Genomic DNA, 19606 nt, shown 5'->3' on the forward strand with positions numbered 1-19606 from the left:
GGAATGCATGTAGTCAATGGGGTCCTCACAATTACATACCAACATATGCGTGACTGTGTGTGTGTGTGTGTGTGTGTGTGTGTACAAGGGTGGGTTGGTGGAGGGTCGGCAGGGAAATAGATTTCTGTCTAAGAATGGCATTGAGTTCCAGCAGGATGACTTTGTGACGTGTGACAGGAAGGATCCTGTCTTAGCGGCGTTGTGTGAGTGACGTTAAGCCTCACCCCAGGGCGCGGAGTGAGTCTGAGGACGAGGCCCCCCCAGTCAGCCCGACTGGAGCATGTAAATCCAGCGTTCTGCTTGGCGTGTGCTCAGCCCCACTCCCTGCTAAGCCGATGGGTTATAAAGCTCCTGTGCCTGTCAGCGTGGAGTGGAGAGAGAGTATTCCTATACGTCTCACTGCAGCCTCCTTCACCCGTTTTCTAATGACAACATTTAAAATGAAGCCTTGCTGGAATGTTATGTAAGGCTCATAAGGTTTTCTTGAACAGGGAACAGGAGGCCTGTCAGTAAATCATGAGTACAGCTGAGGTATATGGTTGAATAAAATCAAAAAATGTCCGGGTAGCATAGCGGCCTATTCCGTTGCCTACCAACACGGGTATCGCCAGTTCAAATCCCCGTGTTACCTCCAGCTTGGTCGGGCGTCCCTACAGACACAATTGGCTGTGTCTGTGGGTGGGAAGCCGGATGTGGGTGTGTGTCCTAGTTCCACTAGTGCCTCCTCTGGTCGGTCGGGGCGCCTGTTCGGGGGGGGGGGGTAGCGTGATCCTCCCACGCGCTACATCCCCCTGGTTAAACTCCTCACTGTCAGGTGAAAAGAAGCGGCTGGCGACTCCACATGTATCAGAGGAGACATGTGGTAGTCTGCAGCCCTCCCCTGGATCGGCAGAGGTGGTGGAGCAGCGACCGGGACGGCTTGGAAGAGTGGGGTAATAGGCCAAATTCAATTTGGGAGAAAAAGGGATGGAAAAAAATCCCCCCCCCCCCAAAAATCTCTCAGAGGTCGAAATGCATTTTCCATCTGTTTGGTAACTGCACTTCATGATTGTGTCTTTTTTATCAGGCTACCGTGTTGTATATAGTGTGAACATGTCGGGGGCATGATATATGTGTTATGTTGTGTTATTTTAATATTTAACTGAACATTTGTGTTTCCTCTCTGATATGGTTATAAATGTTTGAGACACATGTAATGTAATATAGCCTGTTTGTCTAACCACTTGAACTTGTCTTGTCTCTTGCAGCGGAAGGATATGCTATCAGGATATGTACAAATTGTTGCGTTTTATCTCGCCTCCCCTCGGCCTAGGGAAGAAGTGCCCAAATAGGGTGGCTTATAAGGTTTGAACTCCCACACAGCCCTTTCTCCAAAAGGGTTGCAGTGGGTTTGGATTTTGAATGTGTGTTCTCATCCCCTGCAGTGGCAGAGAATGACTTGACCAAACATGTATTCAGATACACATCAATCCGCTACTAACCAGCCGGCAGGTAACCATGGCAGGCAAGGAAAACAGTACCGCAAGTCAGTCTCATGCCTAAAGTTGTGGAATGGGGTGTAATTACCAACTTTGCAGGCTTGTAATCAGGGATGGGTTGTAACAGAATACAAGTAATGAGGTTACATATTCAGAATATAGTAATGGAGTGTCTGTATTCAAATTTTGATACACCGTTATTCAGATTATGGTTAATTTATAAATTTTGAGAATTTTTTAGAAATGTTGGTGTTACGGGACTAGTTCACATTTCAGTGGTGGGCGAGCGGGATCTCACATGAACATTCAAAGCCAGATGGAAGAAAATTGTCTTTTAAAGGGTCAGCTTAAGCTGCACTCGGCAACTCAGCAGCAATAGAACATTAATATTGAATTTTCTGCTACAGATTTATTCTATGCATCGTTGTCCATGTCATGCATTTATGTGTGTGTGTCGGAGTGCAGTTCCAGTGTGTAAGTTTGCACTTCACTATCGTACACTTTTTTGCATTCATATAACAATAACAACAATAATAATAATAATAATAGCACTAGTAATAGAGAGGGGATGTGAAAAGGCCTCCCTGTGAAACTTAAATGATCACTCGCCCACCCTGCTTCTAGTTAAAAGTAATTACAAAATCATTTAAAAAAACTTAACTATTTTCAAATCAGCATGTACACATTTCCTCCTGCGTGCACCACACGTTGGTAGTTTGCCGCAATAATTAGCAGATGGTTAACACATAATGAGATAATGGCACAGAGGTGCCAGTAACACCAAGGAGCAAGCAATAGTCAGGAACAATTTATTGTCATTTCTTACATATACTTGCGTACACAAAGAAACAAAATTTCGTTTCTCCCAGCCCACAGCAGAGCAACACAAAAAACAAAAACACACATCCAAAATTTCGCAAAACGACACCACCAAAAACATACAAAAACAGAGAGAACAAAGCAAAAAAAAAAACAAAGTTAACACAGTCCAAAAAATTCTTCTGTCCAGAGAACAAACACCAGCCAGAATGACTGTCGCTACTGCCGGTCTGCATGGGCTAGCAGTTAGCTTAGCCTGCCCCGCTTCCGCGTCCTGTCAGACCACCCTCGGTGTTCCCTCTTTGGGCACAGCTCCGGGCAGGGCCGTCGCCCTTCGGCCCACCAGACACAGCAGACCAGGCTCCCTCAGCCGATCCAGCACTAACGCTCCCAGCCAGACACCTTCGACACACCTCCCCGCACTCCACACGATGACACAAACACAGTAAAAAAAACACTGCACAGTCGATGCTAGGCAAGGCTGTCGCCAGACTGACTCGGTGTTTCTTCTCAGGCACGGCTCTGGGCAGGGCCGTGGTCCCTGGGCCCACAGGACGCAGCAGACCAAGCTCTGTCAGCCGATCCAACACCAGCTCTCCCAGCCATTAAATGAAAAAAATCGATGATCAAAATGGAAAACTTAACATGATGACACAAAATTAGACACCGACGTAGACGTGGACAAAGACACTGCATAGTGGGTACCGGCTGAGGCCGCCGCAAACGTGAGTTCGCACCGTCATCTTCCCCCACTGGAAGCAGTGATGTGACATAATGGATATTCATGATACAGCACAACTGTCCAACATGTGCTTTGTATTCTGAATAAGATACTCCTCTTGAGTATTGTAACTGAATACGTTACCGATTACATTTAGCAACAGTGTATTCAATATTCAGTCACTAAATACTTTTTCAAAGTATTCTGCCCATCCCTGTTTATAATCATAGAGTTTGACCGGTTGCCTCATTTAGAAGAGGGACAAAGGTGGTGAGCATTGTGTGTGCTGTTTCAACTGGCATCCATGGGTTACTGCTGACGTCCCCTAGCATGAAGAAACAGAGCATCTTAACATGGACGCCACACTCGTTTCTCAAACATAGCTCTCTCAGGATCCCCCCCATTTAGCATCCATCCCAATGGACTCCTCTGGAGCACCTCCCTCCCCTTCTCTTCCTCCCCAGGATCTATCCCTGCCCTCTCAGATTCAACAGGGACAGCATTCCACCCCACAAAATCCTGGAAATCTTGTTAACATGGATTTCTGTATCTCCTGATCCCTCATTTTTTTTGTTTTGCTTTGGGATTTTTATTTACTTTTATTTATTTATTACTGTAATGAAACTGCCCCCACTCCTTTTTCCTCACCACATCCTCACCTGGGAATCTTCGATCCCTCTTTCCATGGCCTCCTATCATCTTATCCTGGGAAGTGGCCGCATGACATACCTCGATATGTACAAGATGCTCCGTGACATGTCCCCTCCGCTAGGTTTGGGAAAGAAATGTCCACCCCGAGTCGCCTACAAGGTAGCACCACTTCCCTCTCCTCCACCCTCCCTTCCTGCCATTCTGCAGTCCTTGCTGCTTCCTTTCTCCCACCTGTCCCTTATCTCCAGGCATCCATCTGTCTGTATATCACAGTCAATATTTCCTGACCTGCTGTTGTGTTTCTGCCATTTCGTCTTTTAAGCTTTCTTCCTTCATCCCGCTTTTTGAGATTGTAGCGCACTGTCCCTCACCATCGAATGGCCATGTTGGGTTAATTCATAAAAAAAATCAGTCAGCATAATTATACTCAAATAAATCACAACATGGGCAAACAAGAGGTGGTATTTGTAATCAAATGACATCTACGTTGGGGCGTCCGGGTAGCATAGCAGTCTATTCCATTGCCTACCAACATGGGGGTCGCAGGTTCGAATCCCCTTGTTACCTCCGGCCTGGTCAAACACAATTGGCCGTGTCTGCAGGTGGGAAGCAAGATGTGGATATGTGTCCTGGTCACTGCACTAGCGCCCCTTCTGGTCGGTCGGGGCGCCTGTTCAGCGGGGGGGGGGAACTGGGGGGGAATAGCGTGATCCTCCCACGTGCTACGTCCCCCTGGCGAAACTCCTCACTGTCAGGTGAAAAGAAGTGGCCGGCAACTCCACGTGTATCGGAGGAAACCTGTGGTAGTCTGCAGCCCCCCGGGATCGGCAGAGGGGGTGGAGCTGCGACCGAGATGGCTCGGAAGAGTGGGGCAACTGGCCACATACAACCGGGAAGAAAATGGGGGAAAATTCCAAAAAGAAAAAAATGACATCTACATCTACTGTTAAGAAAGTGAAAATTAAAAAAAAAACTTTTTTTTTTATCATTCATATATAAACTATCTGTTTGTCAGGTTGTAGTGTGTAGTTATGATGCAAGCACCCTTGCCTTGCTAACAGTACAAACAGGTTCAGGTGTGCCATCTGCATACCTCTTAGCATGCCCGCTTCATATGAGTGGCCCCAGTTCATGCAGAGCTGTCTGCATGAATCACGGTTAAAGTGACCGTGCCCTTGTCCCAGTTAAAACGTCTGCAAAGTGACTAGTTGGAGCTGATGTGTCTTGAGTCTCCACAACATAGCTCCTGCTTCTGAGAGATGAATTGACGGGGAAAGATATGAGGAAAGGCAGAGAGAACAGCAGTGCACTGAAGCGAGAATAAAGGAGGGTGTTTTTTTTCCGCCCTCTTTTTAATTCTTTATTTTTTTCCTCCCCTGTCTGACTTTGCTCCCGTCGAGAAGTCGGTCCCTGTTAAACCCCTTCCCTAATGAATACTGCCCTCCCAGAGTATCATAGCTGTCCAACTCTTAACACTCTGATTTCAACGTGCTATTTAACACTCTGTCTGCAAGCTGAGCTTTACAGTCTCTCCTAAATGATCTTTGTGCCCTCCTCACCGGGGATTCCTCCTCCCTCATCTCCCTGCAGTTACTCCGCTGTGTATGAGTGTGTCTATATTGATATGTGTGTACCCATGCTTGGACATAGACGGTAGATGGGTACGGGAAGGCCAGGCCTTGTATGTGGGGGTGTGATGTTTGTGTCTGTTTGTATTTGCTTCAGTGTTGTTTGTTTTTTTGCGCCCATACATTCTGACGTCTCGTGACTCTCCAGCTTTCTCTGTTTCGGGCTCTATGTATGAAGCCATGCATGCCTAGATGGTTTCCAATCAACCCAGCAACCCCTTCTCTCCTCCTCCCCCCACTCCTCTCCACGCCGTCCTCTCTCAGTGTCTTCATCTGCGTTGTTACAGCCCCGGCATGGATGTTCGCTCTCTTGCCTCATTTGTGATTTGCCTATTGACTTGAAGACCTTGAAGTGGAACCACAAGCTCTCATCTTCCTACTGTACTGCCTGTCTCTCTCTGTGTCTGTGTGCATCTTTGTTGCTCTGCTGCCAGCTCTGTTTTTCTAACTAGAAGATCTACATGAATGTCTTCATCATCCCGCTGGTCTCACTGTGTGAACAATGTGTCTGATCCTCATCTTCATGAGAACATGAACTCATTCACACTGTACTGTCATACAGTGTGAATATGATAGTATATAATAGCCATCATGGTTGCATGGATGTATGCTGTCTTGTCATTTCTTGCATTTTGTAGTCAATGTGTACTCATGTGTAGAAAGAACTACTAGTAGTATCATTGTTACTACTACATTTGTAGGAGTACATCATTCTGATGTATCAAAGGAAGGTTGTGAAATAGAAATAATATGGAACAGTATTATATTTCTAAAGCTTTATGTCCACCGTCACCCTCTCTTTCCGGTGTCATTTGTAACTATTCAAAATAAAAATGAATTGGGGCGTCTGGGTGGCGTAGCGGTCTATTCTGTTGCCTACCAACACGGGGATCGCCAGCTCGAATCCCCGTTTTACCTCCGACTTGGTCGGGCGTCCCTACAGACACAATTGGCCGTGTCTGCGGGTGGGAAGCCGGATGTGGGTACGTGTCCCGGTCGCTGCACTAGCGAGGTGAAAAGAAGTGGCTGGCGACTCCACATGTATCAGAGGAGACATGTGGTAGTCTGTAGCCCTCCCCGGACTGGCAGAGGGGGTGGAGCAGCGACTGGGACGGCCCGGAAGAATGGGGTAATTGGCTGGATACAATTAGGAGAAGGGGGGGGGGTCCAAAAAAAAAAGCATAGTAAGTTAATAATATTCCATCTGTTAAGAAAAGCGTACTGAGCCTTACTTACATGGGTGTTCAGTTGTCTCCCAGCAACGGTAGCAGCAATAAACATGGGCTGCCATAAGCATCTGTCTAAATGCTGTTAACAGAGAGAGAAGCCTGGTGGATGCAAAGGTCTTGTTTGCATGGACTGTAAATATTCTCCACCTGGTGTTTTGTGTTTCTAGAAAACACTTTTGTATGCTGGACTGGAACAAAACTATCCAAGTGACCACTGGATCTGGGCAAACTGCACAAGTTAGACTTTCTGATTATTGTGGGAAACAACAATAACAGATAGTCAAGGTGTAAAATCAGCACACAATTTGTTGAACTGACTTGAGAGAACAGTCAACATTTATTGCAAGATTCTGGGATTTTGTTTTTACCTCTCCATAATCCTCAAATAATTGATATTTGGTTAGCAAATTGGCATTAAACATGGTCGATATCATATGAAGTCCAAAATCCAGCATACAGAACCCCCTTTGTGTTATCGATCATTTGGTTTCGGTTCATGGTCCATCCCTTTGCTTCTGTCCCTCTCAGCGACTGGTGAAGATGAATATGCCCATTGCTGATGACAACACAGTACACTTCACCTCCACACTGATGGCCCTGATCCGCACAGCCCTGGAAATCAAACTGGCATCTGGTAAGAGACCCAGACTGCAACTTCCACAATCTCGTATGCCTGGAATCATGAATGTGACGGTAATATGGTGGTGATGACTTCTTTGGTGCAGATTTGAAATGACATGTTTCTGAGCTTGTCTCTAGGGGTCCTGGCACAGCGTTTGTGCGATGCTGACCTGAAGAGAGAGATCAGCAGAGTCTGGCCCAGCCTGCCACAGAAGACTATAGACCTACTGGTGACACCACACAAGCGTAAGTGTGCACATCTGTGACTGTGTGTGTCTGTGTTGTGTGTATGGTATGCGTATACAAACCAAGTTGTGTTGATGCCTTCGGACTTGTGTATGCGCATGTAAATAATGTGTGTGCAGGTGTTTGAAGAGATGGAGGTTATAAGTATGAGTGTGTGTTTTGGTATGCAGCTGTGTGTGTGTGTCTGTTTATGTCTGTGTGTCTGTGAGAGAACGACTCGGGGCAGATAGAGGAAGTGGCATCCTGAACTCCCTCAAAACCAGTCATTCTATGTGTCCATGCTCATTTGGCGATGTGTTGAATGCCTCCCATTTTCTTCGTAAACTTTATCTGCCTGCTGTTTCCTTCCACATCTTCTATATACAGCTCTGGCACTGACTATTTTGCATCATCTGTGCTACTCCTTTTCTAGCCAGCATCTCAAGTACTATGCAGCACAAACTCACATAGGTCCAACACCTTACACATCTTCCTCATTGCTTCCTTTTCATACTTTACAGCTCCTCCTCTGCCATCTAGTGGCAAATAGAAGAAACTTCCCTCATACTGTAAACTGCATTTTTCTCTGTCCCTCTCTCCACCTGCAGACAATGAGCTTACTGTGGGGAAGGTCTACGCTGCCCTAATGATCTTTGATTACTATAAGCTGAATCGTGCCAAGAGACTCCAACAACAGCAATCTTCAGGACCTCAGGTACAACACGTAAACTGCAAAACGGCTCATAGGAAGTATTGAGAAAACATTTTGAAAAAGTGTGTACTTCATTAGTCCAGTTCAGAGGTGCAGTAGTTGTCCACTGTATGTCATTGTTACTTCATTTTAATTTCAGTTCAAAATTCTGTTGACGCAAGACAGTTACGACATTTGCGTTTGATTCTCTCCAGAGCAAGATGGCGGCCCTTTTCCGCCCTATGCTGCCCTTAACTCACATACAGGAAGCAGCGCCACCAGTCTCTACTTCCAGGCCACCACCCCCAACTCAGCCTGAACCAGTCTTCCAGCCTGAGGCCCTGTCCACCACCACCACAACCTCTACCACCACCACCACCATAGCCACTTCCCTAACCAATAGGGATGCACTGTAAGTTGCCCTCCAGCATGTTGCTCTTTCATTGAGGCATTCACCATATATTTTGAAATAGAATGGCTCCTTGTTTGAAGCCATTGTATCGTCATAAGCTTGCCAAGCTGACCAAATACTGTCACACCCCGAACCAAAACTGGCATTTAAACATGCAGACAGTGACGGTCTGTAACAGAATCATTGTTATCATGGCTGACCATGGTTGATATTTTAGTCAGTGCTGTTTTGTGTTTGTGTACAGACTAAGTCGGAGAAGTGCCATAAAACATTCTCAGTCTGGAGATGTATCTCAGGCAGCCCAGAGGCCCAAGGGCAGGAGGAATCTGCAGAGGGGCCAGTCAGAGGATGTGCCATACTCTACCAAACCTCAGGTATGCAAACACCAACCTTATACTCACACCATATCATCGCAAAAACATCCTATCTCTCAAATAATAAGATGTCAAAATGCAGAAAGAAAACACTTAAATGGACTCGCTACTCCAAATTTGAACTTCCTCATCATTTTTGTCGCATTCCAACTTGATGTGAATTGCTGCCATATTTTACAATGACAGTGAGCCACATTAACACAAAATATAGATACAATTACAAACACACAAGGACATATATACACACAGAAGCATATTCTGTTTTAGTCAGGCATATTACATGTCCAATCTTTGAAAGCTGTGTCTTGGCCTTGTCTAGTCTTGTCATGTTCTGTAAGGAACTTTGTTGTTTTTCCAGGAAACGGTTGAGATGAAACAGGTTGAGAATAATTCAGATACTGAGGGATATCCTTGCCTGGAGGAACACAGCCGAGCAGCCTCAATGCCGAGACTCAACGCTGAATATTATGTAAGCTCTCCATTATTCATTGCACCCTGCCCTGTTGCTCACAGAGGAGGCTTCTCATCTGCTTTAGCGACAGCTGTGCTCACAAGGCCGCATTTTCATATGATCGCATCAGCCTTAGAAAATGCTGACACTGTGAATATCTTGGGATTTATCGGTGTGACAAAACTGACAATACTGAATTGTGAAAGAAATGGCTGCTGTGACATGAGTGAAAAAAAACAAAACCAAAATGAGTGTTTAGCATGAAATTGAATACAGGACCGAGGTAATGCACATCAGAAAGGGCTGAGAAAGACCAACAGAATGCTGAGCGGTAGAGAGACACTACTATAAGGAAGAGAGATGAATTAGTAAAAGCAGCCACAGGCTACAAAGGCAGGCTAGCTTCCTGTCAGTCCACATCAGCTCGGCTTGCCGACCTCACCCCTCTCAGGTCTGACAAGCTCAAAACAACATTTACTGAGCAGGTAAATAAATTGAACACAACTGCGACCTCAGTGAGCCTTTACCAAGATCTCAAATGTTAATGTCAAATCCTCAACAACTGAGACAAACATCTCCCTGAGCTGTGTGAGGATAATTGTGTCATTACAAATGCATGTTAATAAGGATGGTGATGATAATGATAATGACAACAGAATGTACACACTGTTTTTGGGTCAAATTACACGTCCGTCCATTATCCAAACTGCTTATCCTACTCAGGGTTGTGGGGATGCTGGAGCCTATCCCAGCAGTCATTGGACGGCAGGTGGGAAGACCTAAGTAAAAGAAATAAGGATTGGGGGGGGGGGGTATCCAGGTAGCGTAGTGGTCTATTCAGTTGCCTACTAACACAGGGATGGGCGGTTTGAATCCAAGTGTTACCTCCGGCTTGGTCGGGTGTCCCTACAGACACAATTGGCCGTGTCTGCGGGTGGGAAGCTGGATGTGGGTATGTGTCCTGGTCGCTGCACTAGCTAGCGCCTCCTCTGGTTGGTCGGAGTGCCCGTTCAGGGGGGGAGGGGCAACTGGGGGGAATAGCATGATCCTCCCACGTGCTACGTCCCCCTGGTGAAACTCCTCACTGTCAGGTGCAAAGAAGCGGCTGGCGACTCCACGTGTTGGAGGAGGCATGTGGTAGTCTGCAGCCCTCCCCGGGGATCGGCAGAGGGGGTGGAGCAGCGATGGGACGGCTCGGAAGAGTGGGGTAATTGATCGGATACAATTGGGGAGAAAAGACAAAAAGCGAGACATAATTGTAAGGGGTAAACGGTCAGGATAAGATCCTCAGTTGGTTGATTAAAATAAGTGATACGATGGGGCTAAGGTGAAAACTGTTAGTCCCTCAGACACAGGATTACAATTCAAAACTGTCCAAAGGTGTTAGTTTTCCACCAACAAGTCAGTCCTCACTTGCTCTGCCGATGTCAGGTTGCATGAAGGCATGCTAGATTATATTTAGCACATAAAAAATATGCAAATGTGCAACCTTTTTCTTATTTGCAAAGCAAAGAGGGGGTGCTCTATGGTTTCCAGTGTAGTGACCTGTATATTTATTATGTTCCGGGCAGTGTTATGATTTGCATCCCATATGCTGTAGGCTGACAGAAAAGAAAAGAAAAAAAGAAATCGAAAAAAAGATATCACTATTAGCATATCAAATGAATGTCCTTAATCCTCTTCCATTAAATGTTTTTCTTCTTCATTCTTAAATGCTTTTTAACATAAGAAATTAGTCACTAGTTTTTGACCCACATATTGTATTGAGGCGGCACGGTGGCGCAGTGGTTAGTGCGGTCGCCTCACAGCAAGAAGGTCCTGGGTTCGAGCCCCGGGCTGATCCAACCTTGGGGGTCATCCCGGGTCGTCCTCTGTGTGGAGTTTGTATGTTCTCCCCGCGTCTGTGTGGGTTTCGTCCGGGTGCTCCGGTTTCCTCCCACAGTCCAAAGACATGTAGGTCAGGTGACTCAGCCATACTAAATTTCCCTAGGTGTGAATGTGTGTGTGTGTGTGTGTGTGTGTGTGTGTATGTATGTGTGTGTGTGTGTGTGTGTGTGTGTCAGCCCTGGGATGGACTGGCGGCCTGTCCAGGGTGTCTCCCCACCTGCCACCCAGTGACTTGCTGGGATAGGCTCCATCATCCCACAACCCTGAGTAGGATAAGCGGTTTGGATGATGGATGGATGGATGGATATGTGTTGAGTGTAGAAATTGATTACAGTTTGCATAACCGTTGATCAGTTGAGTTTACTATAACATGTGCAGTCCTGAGTGGAAATAATGCAGAACTTAATTATTTCTCTTTTAGTTGTATGTTTTGAAAGAATGTTTTGCTGCCAATAAAAGGTTTCCTAAATTCCTGTAGTCCACCTTAAACAGATTATAAACCTCCAGAAGCATAACTCATCATTGATTTTTACATGTTACACTGTGTTTCATCACTAGACAAAATGCTCAACAAGATTGCACTGGTGCAGGGTTGTCACAGCAGTCCATTTATTGTATGATCTCACTCACCAGCTTCCATTTCTTCACCTTCTTCGGTGCCGCGGCAGTTCTGATGGTTTTCTTTCTATTATTTTGTTTGCATTACTTGACGTACCACACGCGTCCTGTCCTGTCTGTGCAGCCTCGCGCTGGCACATCTAAGCATCCGTCTGTTTTGTTGTCTTTCAGTATTTCTGCCCTCTCGCATCCCTGCCACTGTCTCTCTTTTGTTTTTTTTTCACGGTGACCCCTCTCTAAGCCTTTTATGTTCTTCCTGTCTCAATATCCTTTCTACAATATATCCGTTTTCCCCTCCTCTCCTCTTTCCGTTTCTTCTGTTCTGTATTCCCTCTACCCTGATTTGATGCCCATGGCTAATTTTTGCCCACCTCCCTCCTGTGTGTTGTCTGACAGCGGAGCCACCCTCGCCACGCCCCTGGGACCCACCTGGCAGTATGTACCACCTGTTGTCTCTCTCTCTTTCGCTCTCTCTCTGTCTCTCTCTCGCTCTCTCTCTCTACTGTCTCCTCTTCCCATGTCTGTGTTTGCCTCTATGTGCTCCTGTCATCATAGTGCAGAGTTTACACACTCTTTCCATCCGTGACCACGGACAAAGTGACACTACAATGAGACTAGAACTATTTATTGGGATGGGTGATTTATACATTAGACACCCGGACAACCTGCATCAGGAACTACAGTATTGTATTGCAGCCCTGGAAAAACGTTCTTGTGCCCAGGGTATCCCAAGCACTCTGTCCTGTTTTGAACCATTGAATTAAGTATTACCGCTTTAAATTGAAATGTGGTGTTGTGTTTTTTTTTGTTTTGTTTTTTTGTATAGTTTTGTGAGTCAGTGATTAGTTGTGATAACAGACTGGGGCAACACTGCTGCTGTCCTGCTTTAAGATAATTGTACTTTTTTTACATTCCACTGCACAAAATGTCCATCTTTAAATGTCATTTAATATTGCAGTCAAGCTTAAATCTTATTTTTCTTGTGGGGAAAAAAAAATCTTGTGGAATGGCATGATGTCGCTCGAGTCCAAAGCAAATTCCTACTGTTGTGATTACTACTATTATGTCTGCCTGCAATTGGGGTTTGTAGTGGGCAGGTATTTAAGCATTTGCTGTAGGATAACACTTAGGTTTACTCAGGAGTGCAAGGAAAAATAAATAGTTTCACCCTATTGGAAGATGAGCCCTGTTGTATAAAAAAAAAGGATTTGAGACAGCGTGCAATATTGCATGACATGTGAGGTTGAACATTTTTTTGCAGTGTCACTGTGGAAATATTTTGTTTCAAATACTGACTGTAGCTATGGGTTGGACCATGTGACTGGAGGTAATGGAACAGCATAACCACCTCACACTCCACCAACACAACATAAAAATCTAGCTTAAAAATTATATATATATATATATATATATATATATATATATATATATATATATATATATATTATAAAACTCAATCTTGATAAAATATGTTGTGCATTTTAAGCAGGCTGCAGCCAGCAGGTGGAGACAAAGCTAAGTTACTGTTCCAGGTCTCTACCACACTGGTCTCTATTACCTGGTAGCTCGTGCTGGTCAGTTAGATAAGAATTATGTGGGGTCGAGACACTCTTCTCAATGCCACTTTTGTTATTGATATTTGTACTAGTAATTTAAAGACCGATGTGTACTTACATACATTGTGAAATTGGAAATTTAATGGGTTTTCCTAGCTAATCATTAATTGGTAAAAAAAAAAAAAGAAAAAGTGTTCTACAAAGCTTCAGTTATTTTGTGATGACATTTGAGATGCACTGCCGTGTATCTATTATTAATTTCTTCAAGCTTAGAGGTAAATTCTTGAGGAAGTACCTGAACAAGAGTGTGAATTAAAGTGAGGCCAGTGTCAACACCCTGCCTTATTCTTATTACTAGCAGAGGAACCTGCTAGCTTATAGTCACTGACAAGTTTTGTTCTTGTGCTCAAAATTTGTGCCATGTTGAATAATGACAAGCAGCAGTGAGTATTCGGGTATCAGACAGAAATGCTTGTTCATTCTCCTCGAACCTTTAAACATTTGTGTTTCAACAAGGGCGGGTTGAATATCGGTCTCGAACCAGAACGGTGTCCACTATATGTGCCTCCTTTGTGTCTTGTGGATAGTTTGGTGATCCAGTAGCAGTGGCTCAGGTGTTTCACCACAGTCACCCAACTCCTCTATATTCCACTTACAACTGTCCACCTCTCTCCTTTCCTCGTAGCCAATCGCCGACCTCAGCCCAATCAGGCGCTCAGCATCCTCACTGAATCCTCAACACTCTCAGGAGGTGAGTCTGAAAGAGTATTGCCTGGATCGACCCAGCCAGGCCCAGTGCTCGACAGGTCAAGGGCAGGTCCAAGGCCATGACAAAACCCACCACCATCACCACCACCACCGCTGCCATCGACGGAGAGAAAAAGACAAGGAGAAGAAACAGAAGTCTCTCGATAGAACAGCCTCAATGCAGCCTCCCAGCACTACCGGTGAGGACGTGTATCATTAAAATCCTGTGCTCCTGAAATGTAAACCTGCATGGGCACTTCTAAAGTCTTATAGTGAATGGATTCTATTGGTACCCCCAAAAGAATGAATCAGTTCATCTGGACACAAGGGAGAAACGTTTCATCACTCATATAGGTGACTTCATCAGTCTAAGCTGACTGCAGGTACCCCCACCCTTACAAACAGCACCGTTGCATAACGACCGAAACCGGCAATCTAACACAGGTTTCATATGCAAATTGCCATTACCATGAATTAGAGCTACAATTAATTAGAGAGACCAAGACTGTGAAATTGCTATTGGTGATTCTACACCCGTATAATTGACCATGCATCAAGAGATCCCATTGGTAATGGATGAAGTAGTAGTTGCAAGATGAAGAGGAGGAGGAAGTAGTGAAGTAAAAGTAGCTGTCATTGTACCACATCTCTGCCATGTGGACTCAGACCTGGCTTTAACATCCTGGATCTGATTCAGGAACATTTGCTCTGTATACCATCCTCGCTCTTTTCATCCTGTATTTTCTGTCTTTCTCGCGTGACCGATCCAAGAAAGGTTAAGATTTTTTTTAAATTTTTTTTTTTATTAGCTACAGCTCATCTTGTTTGTGCATAGAACATCTTGTCTAATGTCACATTTCCCTACAGTTTAAAAAGGGTCTAAGGGTGCCCAGCGAGATAGTCCAGTGTGAAGCTGCTTAGGAGTGAACATGAATAAGAGAACAAGCGGCATGTCCTTACAGAACCAAGATATCACTTCCATTCAGAGAGAAGGATGGGATGGCGACGCATTCCCGTAGTGGTATGAATTTCTTTTGGGATTAAGGGTCCATGATCAGGTTAGGTAGGAAAAGGGGTTACTGTTGCACTTCCCCGGAGGAGTCAAACCAGGGATTTTGCATGTCAAGCTTTCCGTCTGACTAGCAAAGAGAGTTACGAGCTCCCAGGGGAGAATCTCCTTCGGTGGGGATTTGATTTTTCTGATTTGTGTCGGTCGCTCCCTTTGTACCCTGACCGAGAGAGAGACAGTTACAAAACACAGTCTTAAGCTTTCTAATAGATGCTGGGACGGCTGCTCGATACCCGACGTACATAGTTTTACACATACAGATGAGGCAGGTACAACTGCATGAGAGTAAATCACCCTCTTGCTCCAAGCTGGAGAACAGAGGCAAGGCGAGCCTCGCAGAGAATCATAGTTTTGTCATCCTTCACAGGTGCCGTGGATCTCTGCGTTGCACACAAACGCACCTGGATATAGGCATATGTGCAGACATATGTACTCTCTCTCTCACACACATACACACACACACACACACACACGTGTGCGTTTCTTGCTTTGAATACAGATTGTTGGTGTAGCCGCCCTCATCCCCTGTTTGTTGGATGAGGTCATGTCTTCTGCTCACAATGAACTCGTTCGAGGCAGGACAACCTGAGTCGGGGTCCACAGAGTGAGGTATGCGGCAGGGTCTTCCCCTCTGGTGGACATTTGTCAGATCATTTCCAGCTAAGAGAGACCAAAAATAACGGAAATTACTTCACGCCAACGGCAGGTTGTTTCACTTGTTCTGTTAAAAGTGAACTTTCAAGACTGAATGTAATATTACCGTTATATTATCATTCTTCACAGGGTCGAGCCCGCTGAATAAAGCGGCGTGCCGTCAGGGGGTCATCTGCTGGAGTGATTTGGCCCCATAGCTGGTGACTGGTTGTTTTTTGTGTTAACGTTGGAGGGCAGCAGCTGGGCTTTGTTGCGCAGATAAAAGGCCACGGTGGACAGACTAAACTCGAGGATTTATGGGTACTTCTTAGGAGGACAGCAGAAGATCTAGTGGCCCCCTGTGGAGCTGCTGAAGTGAGGGACGAGTGACAGGATAGCAAGTGTGTGTGTGTTTTTTATGAGAGAGAAAGAGAGAGAGGGGGACTCTCGGTTACTTCAACTAAGCGTAGGAGTGGGAGAACGTGACACATTACAGTGACGAACAGCCTCTTGAACATTTTCTGTCATCGGGGTTTTAATCTGAAAACAAGAAGTAGTCCAAAGTCAGACATGGTTATGCCCTCATGGTATTTTGTTTTATGCAGCTATAAATTTACTGGCTCAAACCCATGGCTTAGAAACGCCCTGCAGATAAACATGCATGCACCCCCTCCTCACACACAGACCCCAGTCTACCATTTCCTTTGCATCATATGTGTGACTGTCTCTCCTCAGCTGTACCCGCCGACCCTCCGGCTGGCAGTTCATCTAGAGAGCGGGCGAGAGAGCGGGATCGCGGCCGGTCTCATGAGAGGAGGCACCACTCGGCAGCAGGAGAGAAGCAGCGCTACTACTCCTGCGAGCGCTACAGCAGCAGGGAGCAGTGCCATGCCAAGTCTGCCGGCCCGAGTCGATCCACCTCCCCTGGGGAGGGTCAGGACTCCGCCCTTGGCAAGCAGGTGAGACAGACGCTCCTCTTGTTAAGGGGCAGTTAGGGAGTGGCAGCACCACCTTGATCAGAGGTTTCAGCACTGCAAATGCAAGCGTACACTGTAATAGTCTTCTTTTTATTTTTTATTTTAGATTGTTTTCCCCCCTTTTCTCCCACAATTGTACTTGGTCAGTCACCCCGCTCTCCGAGCCGTCTCGGTCGCTGCTCCACCCCCTCTGCCGAGCCGGGGAGGGCTGCAGACTACCACATGCCTCCTCCGATACATGTGGAGTCGCCAGCCGCTTCTTTTCACCTGACAGTGAGGAGTTTCACCAGGGGGACGTAGCGTGCGGGAGGATCACGCTATTCCCCCCAGTTCCCCCTCCCTCCCCAAACAGGTGCCCCGACCGATCAGAGGAGGCGCTAGTGCAGCAACCAAGACACGTAACCCACATCTGGCTTCCCACCCGCAGACACGGCCAATTGTGTCTTTAGGGACGCCCAACCTAGCCAGAGGTAATGGGGATTTGAACCAGGGGTCCCCATGTTGGTAGGCAATGGAATAGACCGCTACGCTACCCCGGGTATAGTCTGGCCAGGGGGTATATCTTGGGCTGTTGCAACGGACGCCCCCTGTAATAGTCTTCTTGAGCTAAGTGTAAATGTTTATTGTACGTATGTGTCCCATGTGCTTATGAGTAGGAATATATGTAATTATATTGTACTAATGTAACACCACTACAAAAACACGAGCTGTGGCCAAGGCATCGTTTGTTAACTGTATTTGCACAGTGGAAATTCATATCTTAATCATCATCAGAATGTCCTTATTTCACCTCTTTTTTGGATGTGAAGCACCTCATTATACTGAATTTAAACTCGCTCATAAAATGACATTTAGTCTCACATTTAGCTGTACCATCTGCATAATTTTTTTGCGGGGGGGGGGTTGTTGTGACCCCTCCAAGAAGTTTGTGAGTGAGTGCATCTAAAGAGATATGGTGTTCCAAGATATTAAAAGAGTTGGCTTGTGTTTTCTAATTGTAATCCTCAGCTGTGATGAAATTGACAAAATATATTATATCTGCACCCGCACATCTGTTCTCTCTCAGCAGCTCCCTTGGAGTCCGTCACTTAGCGCTGCCCACGCAATTTAATTCAAGGGACAATTTCACGGAAATGCCATTGAAAGAGATTTAAAAAAACACACATCTGCAATCCCCTTATGTGTCACATTAATTTTCGGGGTTGTTGGTTCGCTGAAACCATGATTTAGACAAGCTAATGTTAACCCGGTTCAACCACTGCAAAATTTTACAAAATTTTACAATATCAATATTGCCTGTCCAATCCAGATATTATGTAAATAATATGTCCGCTGCAAAATTTTACAATATCAATATTAGATGTCCAATCCAGATACTATGTAAATAATATGTAACATTAGCTGCTGAATTGAAAAAGTGCAGTCAAAGACAGACTTTAAGACATGGTCCAGTATGGTTCTGCTTATGACAAATTCACGGATCACTACGAGTCCTTGTTGACCAGTATTTTCCTGCCTGTCCACTCCTTGATTATCACTGTGCTTCTTCTTTCAGCAGGGTGGCAGTATGGCTAAAGGTAGCACTACGGCGCAAACCTCCGGGTCCGTCACACCTGGCCGTGGTCGCAGACAGCTCCCCCAGACCCCTCTCACCCCTCGCCCCGCTGTGGCTTACAAGACTGCCAACTCGTCACCTGTCCAGTCGACTGCCACCACCACAACTACCACAGGGCACCACTCTCGCCTCAGTCGCGGCCTCTCAGAGCATGACCGCCTAATAGGGGGCCATGACGAGTCCCCGATGCCTGTCACCTGCATTGGCTTGGACCCCAGTCTGAGCCCCCAGCCACGGGATGTGCCTCGAGGCCTTGTCGAGGAAGTGGATGACTTCCAGGATGCTGTGAGCACCCACGGAGGAGGACGCTCCCCCAGAACCGCTGCCTCTAACACGGCCACAGCCTTGCATGGAGCTGCGGCCCCTGAAACTGCACCAACAACACAGGGCCGTGCGGGGGCAGTCCCAAACGGGTACCACTTCACCCTGGGGGTCAACACCGCATCCGGATCTGGCACCAGAGTAACAGGTAGTCTCAGGGAGCGAGAAGGGGAGGACTGGTGCTAGCATGGCTGGACATGGCAGAAGTATCTTAGGTCGAGCGAGCGGTGGAAGGGCCAGCTTATCGATGTTGATGTCAGGTCACTGTACACCTGCTGGTGTGTGGCCGATACAGGACTACAGGACCTACGCCGAGGAAAAAGCCACTGGAAAGTGTTGTAAAAGAAGAGAACATTCCAGTTTTGTAGTGTTATTCTTTCCTTTTCATACAGCGGACACTTTAAGGAAAAAAAGACTATTGACTTGTTTTCTACCCCCCTTCTTGCACTGAAATTCAACATTATTTCAATTGTGTGTGCAAAGTAGAGCACATTTCAAGCCCTTGTAAGTATTTTGCCTTGGCAAGTGAAAATCATTGTTTTTGGAGATGACAGAAAAAAGCCAAAATACCCCACAACAAACACTGAACCGTGTTTTCTTGCGGCGTCCAACACCAGAGAGCCGTCTGATTGCCCCATCCCTGGTTTAAAAGTTGGCTCTTCCAAATGCATTCTTAATCCCCTGTTATTGATGGCCGTGTAAATGAGATTAGATGTCTACAATGACTGCACTAAAGCCAAATCCTTCTCCTCTCTGCAGGAGGCCGTTAAACTTGCGGTCCGTCGAAAGACGCCGTCACAGATAGGCAGCACCAGCTGTGGACAGAATAGATGCTAGAAATAGATGTTCGCGAAGGAGGAGAACTGCAGCTCTCGTGTCTCAA

General features: G+C 46.0%; 1 protein-coding gene across 1 annotated transcript in view; it reads left to right on the forward strand.

Moving 5' to 3' along the window:
- cacna1bb (calcium channel, voltage-dependent, N type, alpha 1B subunit, b) overlaps positions 1–18909 on the forward strand; it is a 277440-nt gene extending 258531 nt beyond the window's left edge. Inside the window, 11 exon segments of the mRNA XM_056290621.1 lie at positions 3732–3828; positions 7055–7160; positions 7286–7432; positions 7981–8096; positions 8279–8475; positions 8720–8849; positions 9208–9318; positions 12202–12240; positions 14047–14308; positions 16546–16769; positions 18346–18909. Of these exon segments, the coding sequence (XP_056146596.1) occupies positions 3732–3828; positions 7055–7160; positions 7286–7432; positions 7981–8096; positions 8279–8475; positions 8720–8849; positions 9208–9318; positions 12202–12240; positions 14047–14308; positions 16546–16769; positions 18346–18909 (1993 nt within the window).
- Positions 18910–19606: the final 697 nt, after the last annotated feature.

Source organism: Lampris incognitus, chromosome 12, assembly GCF_029633865.1.
Source record: "Lampris incognitus isolate fLamInc1 chromosome 12, fLamInc1.hap2, whole genome shotgun sequence".
NCBI lineage: Eukaryota > Metazoa > Chordata > Actinopteri > Lampriformes > Lampridae > Lampris > Lampris incognitus.